General features: G+C 38.6%; 1 protein-coding gene across 1 annotated transcript in view; it reads left to right on the top strand.

Annotated features, from left to right (window-relative positions):
- The window catches only part of MED23 (mediator complex subunit 23), an 84,461-nt gene that overhangs the window by 64,535 nt on the left and 12,848 nt on the right, over window positions 1–7,078 (top strand). Inside the window, exons 20-23 of the mRNA XM_007947366.1 lie at window positions 2,819–3,024; window positions 3,118–3,298; window positions 4,207–4,377; window positions 4,773–4,989. Of these exons, the coding sequence (XP_007945557.1) occupies window positions 2,819–3,024; window positions 3,118–3,298; window positions 4,207–4,377; window positions 4,773–4,989 (775 nt within the window). The remainder of the gene's footprint in view (window positions 1–2,818; window positions 3,025–3,117; window positions 3,299–4,206; window positions 4,378–4,772; window positions 4,990–7,078) is intronic.

Genomic DNA, 7,078 nt, shown 5'->3' with positions numbered 1-7,078 from the left:
AAAAAAAAAAAAAAAGATTATGGGGTCAGAATTGGAGGGAGATTCATTAACAATCTATGATATGCAGATGACACAATCTTGCTTATTGAAAATGAAGAAGACTTGAAGCACTTACTGATGAAGATCAAAGACTGCAGTCTTCAGTATAGATTACACCTCAACATAAAGAAAATGAAAATCCTCACAACTGTATCAATAAGCAATATCTTGATAAATGGAGAAAAGATTGAAGTTGTTAAAGATTTCATTTTACTTGGATTCACAGTCAAATGTTTATGGAAGCATCAGTCAGGAAATCAAACAACGCATTGCAAATATGCTTGCAAAGGACCTTTTTAAAGTGTTGATGAGCAAAGGTGTCACTTTTAAGACTAAGGTGTGCCTGACATATGCCATGGTATTTTCAACTGCTTCTATGCATGTGAGAGCTGGACTGTGAATAAGGAAGACCACAGAAGAACTGATGCTTTTGAATTGTGTTGGTGAAGAAATTGAAGGTACCATGGACTCCTAGAAGAATAAGCAAATCTGTCTTAGAGGAAATACACCCAGACTGTTCTCTAGAAGCAAGAATGGCCTGACTTCATCTCTCGTACTTTGGTCATGTTGTTAAAAGGGACCGGTCCCTGGAAAAGGATATCATGCTGCTGAGTGAAGTGAAGGGTCAGCACAAAAGGAGAAGACTCTCAACGGGATGGATTGACACATTGGCTCCGACAGCAGGCTCAATATGGCAATGATTGTGAGGATGGCGCAGGGCCGGGCAGTGTGTACGGCGTCACTGTAGTTCAGGGCTGACTCGAGAGCACCTGCAACAACAACTAGTAGGCAGTAGTTATCAAACTAAAACATCACAAATGGGACCTCATGAAAATTAAAACATTTGTTCATGAACAAACTTTACCAAAAAAGTAAAAAGGCAAGCTACCAACTGGGAGAAAATCTTTGGATACAAACACCATGTTAGAAACTAATAATCAAGATATAGGCAGTCCCTGGGTTCTGACTTACAGACAACTCATATTTGCCCTTTAATGTTATGTAAATTTGCACACTTTGAAATGATTGAGCCAACCCATATTCACAACAAATTTTTCATTACTGTCACCCTCACTTGCTGCTTGTGCACCTTTTAAGTCATTGAACAGGCTTTGCCTTTTCTTGCACTGAGGTAAAGCCAAGTAAGAATTGTGTGCACCTGTTCTGCCTTAGTACGAATTCAACATAAAGACACACTTTACAAATTCAACTTAAAAGACATTTAGAAACAGAACTCAGTCATAACCTGAGGACTGTCTGTATGTATAAAACTTTCACAGTTTAAGAACAAAAGGACAAATAACCCAGTCATACAGGGTGCAGTGGACTTAGACTTTCCACCGAAGAGGACATCCAGATGACTGCCACACACATGAAAACAAATGATCATCATTAGACATCAGAGAGATGCAAACCGATACTCTGTGAGATACCATTTCCCCCACTAGGGTGGCTAAGTTAAAAAAAATAAATAACCAAAAACAATAAATGTTGATAGGATGTAGGAACATTGGAACCTTGTCCATTGCTGGTGGGAATGCACAGTGGTACAGCAGTTTTGTAGCAGTACCTCTAAAAGCTAAAACTAGAACTACCATATGACCCAGCTCGAGGCAGACAGTTTTACTGTCGTTATGTGCTGTGGAGTCAGACCTGACTCATAGTGACCCCTCGTTGGGGTATCACTACAGAAGTAGATTGCCCAACCTTCCTTCTGAGGAGTGGCTGGTGGGTTTGAACTGCCAGCCTTCTGTTTAGCAGTCAAATGCCTTAGGCACTACGCTACCAGAGCTAGTCAAGTTAAACTATAATTTGCTTTTAAGAAGACTTCAGGGGATAGTTTTGGTTTTAAGATTTAAAGATTGTCTCAGGGCAGTAGCTTCAGGGGTTCATCCACTCTCCTTGTTTCCAAAAAGTCTAGAGTTCATGAGCATTTGAAATTGAGAACTATTATGTAGGATCAAACTGGCCACGGCAACTTGAAAGATTAGGAGTGGCAGGTTTATGTTAGTGAGTGAGGAACAACTTACAGAAAAGGAGGGTGAGAAAGTTTTCCCCACTCAGTGTAATCAGTATCACTGAATTGTGCAAGCAGAAACTGTTGAATTGGTTTATATTTTGCTGTGTATATTCTCAACAACAATAAGAAATAAATTTTAGAAAAAATAGGAGAAAATAAAAAGTCACCTCAGTTTGCAAAAGGAGAAACTGCCTGTTTTCCTTCTACTGTTACTACAAATACTATTCTTGCCAAAAACAAAAATGAAGCAAACTTGCACACATTGGAATCACCTGGAGGGTTTGTTAAACTAGATTGCTTGGTCCCAGTCCCAGAGCTGCTGGTTCAGTAGGTCTAGGTGTAGTCTGATAATTTGCATTTCTGTTCAATCCCAGGTGGTGCTGGTACTGGTGGTCCATGGGCCACACTCAGAACTGCTGGGTTAGAGTAATGGATTTTCCTTACAGAGATATTAAAATATGTAACCAAAGGGTACTTAAGTTTTTTTTTTTCTTTAATATTAGCAAAAGTATCAACAGTTTATTGAAGAAACTGAATCAAGCTTACTTGGAATTTCTCTTTAGGTACCCTAGGAAAAGGAATCTTAGAGATGATCTAGTGAATCCTATTGATTTTCTAGATAGACCTTGATTGCTGAGTTAAGTGCTCATGGTCCTAGTGTTTATTAGCATCATAGCCAAGTCTAGAACTGGTTTCTTAACTGTTCTCCAGTGCTCTTTTTATTAAGCCGTTGAAATAAATTTCTGATCTTCCTTTTAGGCATTCTTCAAACAGAATAATGTACCTCAGGAAAGCCGTTTTAATCTGAAAAAGAACGTGGAGGAGGAGTATAGGAAGTGGAAGTCCATGACCAATGAAAATGAGTTCATTACCCACTTTTCTGTACAAGGTTCTGCTCCTCTCTTCCTTTGTCTTCTCTGGAAAATGCTCTTGGAAACAGATCATATTGATCAGATAGGCTATAGGTAAGCCAGAAAAACTAGATCTGCATTCTTCTTGGTAAACTTTTATGTCCATTCAGAATAGATTTTTCTCCCCCACCCGCTTCTGCCATTCAGAGTATTAGAGAGAATTGGAGCTAGGGCCTTGGTAGCCCATGTGAGAACATTTGCAGATTTCCTGGTGTATGAATTCTCTACATCAGCTGGAGGTCAGCAACTCAACAAATGCATTGAGATTCTTAATGACATGGTATGGAAGTACAACATTGTTACACTGGACAGATTAATTCTGTGTCTGGTAAGAATAAGTTTCTAAGCTTTGTCATTCTCTTTTAGCTCAAGACGTGCAACTTGATAGGCCTTGTGCTGATCTACTCTGTGTTGCTTCTAAGGATTTAAGGGATTTGTACTGTAATTAAGTATTGCTATCATTTCCCTAAGAAACGAGAGATTTCCCCATTTCTATACTCATTTATTCAGGAAATATTAAGGATCTACTATGGTCTGTGCACAGAAAGTACTGAGGTAAATGAGACAGACTTAAATTATACCCTCTGAGTTGATTCTCAAAGGTTCCTAGCAGTAAAATGTCACTGTGTTTCTTTCTTGAGTGCCAGCATAACCATTTTTTGTTCACTTTGGTAGCTGTAGTCATAGAATGAATGTTTTTCATAGCCTCCTATTGTCCCCCAAATGGTTTTTCTCTTCAACTTGATGTCTGTTTCAGGCAAAATTTTGAGATACTGAAGTAAGCTAAAAAAAATGCTACTTATATTTTAATGCTATGGTGATGCTATTTGGGGTGACTTAGTTGGTTCAGGTCTTAGCTGTGCAGCTAAAGGGATTTCAGTCTAGTAGCAAAAATTAAGCCAAAAAAATAAGATAGAGCTGTAGGAAGAATAGTGCCAGACTTCAGTGAGGTAGGCCATACCTATTCTGGTGATGGATCTTGAAGGATGGATTAAATTTAAAAAAATGAAAGGTACATTCCAGGCAGAAGGAATGGTGAGGGCTAAAAATAGGCAAGAAGGGGCTAGATATGTTTGGGGAATACTGAGCAGTTGGGTTGAAATAGATTAGACTGATAATGAAATGATAATAATAGATTTTTCTGTATTAAAATTTAGACTGTAATGTGGTAGAGAACAGTCTGAACCACGCTTTTGCACACATGTGGCATTTTCATGATTTTTCTGTTCTTCCAAGGCCATGCGTAGTCATGAAGGAAATGAAGCCCAGGTTTGTTATTTCATAATTCAGTTGCTGTTACTCAAACCAAATGATTTTAGAAATCGAGTAAATGACTTTGTGAAGGAAAATTCCCCAGAGCACTGGCTGCAGAATGACTGGCACACCAAGCACATGAATTATCACAAGGTGAGCACATGAATTATCACAAGGTGAGCACATGAATTATCAGAGGTACATTCTACTTAGGGCTTCAGAAAACCCTTTTTAAGCCATACCTAGATACTTGGCTAATTGATCAGAGTGTTGTCTTGGGGTTCTGCTGTTTTCTCTTTGGTCTGTATAGAAAGGAATTAGCTCACTAAACTTCAAGGCTCTAGAGTTTCTCTGATGTTAAGGATAAAGTGAAACTGCAGCATCAGTAGGCATGGGTACTTATAACAAAATGAATTGGCATGTAATAAAGTATACTTTAAAATGTTTTGTTATAAAAAAATAAATTTATGAACAGTATTTCAAGTTTATTCGGTTCTTAAGAGAGGGAAGAAGATCCCTTAAACATTTGCCATCTCTTCACTCCACAGAAATACCCAGAGAAGCTGTATTTTGAGGGCCTGGCGGAACAGGTTGATCCGCCTGTACAGATCCAGTCCCCCTATCTGCCCATCTACTTTGGAAATGTGTGTCTCCGATTCCTTCCAGTATTTGATATAGTAATCCACAGATTTTTAGAGTTGCTTCCGGTATCCAAATCACTGGAAACTCTCCTGGATCACCTAGGAGGCTTGTATAAATTTCATGGTGAGCTTTTTTGAATTTTCATCTAATAACTTTATAAACAAAAGTAGGCAGGGCATAACCATGTGGCAGTTGTTCTAAAGATTTCATCTATTTGTTTTTCAAGTAAAAGTATTTTGAAGGTAAATGTGAGATGGTGCTGTGAAATATAAAATGTTGTCATTAGTTGCTGTTGCCTTGATTCCGACTCATGGTGAAGTATAAAATTCACAACGTAAGCATCTGAATAGGTGGAGACAGCAGTGGTATTAAATAGCAAAAGTAAGTGATAATGCAGGAGATGCCTTAATGCACATGTTATTTTTAGGCACTCACCTCATAGCAGCCCCATATGACAGAACAGAACTGCCTCACAGGGTTTTCTAGGCTGTAATCTTTATGGGATCAGATCGCCAGTTTTTTCTCCCACAGAGCCATTGAGCAGATTTGAACCATCAACCTTTTGGTTAACAGTTGAGCACTTAATCATTGTGCTACCAAGTCTCCTTTAATTCACTTAGTGTATGATTAATTCCCCAATGAATATAGAAGGAGAAAAGTATGAGTTCAGAATAGAATGATGTTATTGTGAACCACATGGGTCTGAGCAGGCTTCTTGAAGAGGTAGATTTGAAATAATGCAAATGATTTCTTTAAGCAGAAAGAATAGATCATATAGTAGGCAGACTGGGTCATTTGGGAAAATCATGGAGGTAGGAAAAAACAAGGCATTTGTTAAGAGCACTGGCCTTGGTGGATTGAATTGAGAATTCATATCATGGAGTTCTAGAACTAAAGCTGGAAAGGATATTATTATATTTGACTGTAGATCACCTTGAAGGCTAGGTGAAATTTTTATTTTATAACCTGTGTATGATAGGGAGTCAACTGGAAGTTATTGAAGGTCATAGTGGCATTAGATATGATAAAAAAAAAGGGACAAATGAGGAAGGTAGACTAACTGATTATGAGGCAAATGTTGAAAGAAAAGTAAAGTTTTGAGCATGGTAACTGAAAAATGACTGGGTCATTGAAAAAGTGTGACAGGCCTGGAGTAGCCACTGTGGGGACAAAAGTCATATTTGTCTGGTGGCAGTTCTTAGTCTTAGTCCTTAAATCTATGGCATCTCCTTCTTAAGTATGAACTGGTTTATGTTTTCTTTTTTAATAGCATTATTTTTTAGAGAAGTTTTAGCTTTACAGAATAGTTGTGGAGAAGGTTGGCTTCCCATATACCTCCTCTTCCTACTGCATAGTTTCATTTATTATTATCTTACATTAATGTGGTACATTGGTTACAATTGATGAGCCAATACTGATACATTATTATCCACTAAAGTCTGTAGTTTACATGAGGGGGTCACTGTTTGTGTTGTACATTTCCATGGGTATCATAAGCATAATGTGATGCATGCACCGTAACAGCATAATATAAAATCGTTTCACTGACCTCAAACTCCTGTGCTCCACCTGTTCATCATCCATCTTGTCTTTTCCTTAAAGCACTCTCATGACTGGTTTTTCTACTGTCTCCATTAATTTTGCCTTTTCCAAAAAGTCATATAGTTGGAATCATACCGTATGTAGCTTTTTCAGACTGACTTCTTTGTCATAGCAATATTCATTTAAGGTTCCTCTGTGTCTTTTCATACCTTGATAGCTGATTTCTTTTCATCACTGAAAAGTACCCAGTACTCCATAGTATAGATAAACTATAAGTTTGCTTATCCATTCACCTACTAAAGAATGTATTTTGGTTGCTTCCAATTTTTGTCAATTATGAATAAAGCTGCTATAAACATTCTTGTATAGGTTTTTGTGTGCCTGTAAGTATTCAGCTTGTTTGGTAAACACCTAGGAGTGCTATGAATTGGGTTTTGATACTGCAGAATAGGTATGAAGTTCAAGTAAGCGTTCCTGTATATGTACCTGGTACAGAAAGATACTCTGTGAAAAGTCGTTCAGTCCGCCCCATCCCTGTCCTCCTGCTCGCCAGCTCCTTCCCGCGTAGGCAGCCCGTGTCGCCAGCTCCTTCCCGCGTAGGCAGCCAGTGTCGCCAGCTCCTTCCTCCGTAGGTAGCCCGTGTCGCCAGTTCCTTCCCCCGTAGGCAGCC

The sequence above is a fragment of the Orycteropus afer genome, unplaced genomic scaffold (assembly GCF_000298275.1).
Source record: "Orycteropus afer afer isolate SDZICR_OR568_19922 unplaced genomic scaffold, OryAfe1.0 scaffold00182, whole genome shotgun sequence".
In the NCBI taxonomy this organism is placed as follows: domain Eukaryota; kingdom Metazoa; phylum Chordata; class Mammalia; order Tubulidentata; family Orycteropodidae; genus Orycteropus; species Orycteropus afer.
The sequence above is the reverse complement of the archived record's forward strand: the minus strand, read 5'-3'. Positions and strand labels throughout refer to the sequence as shown.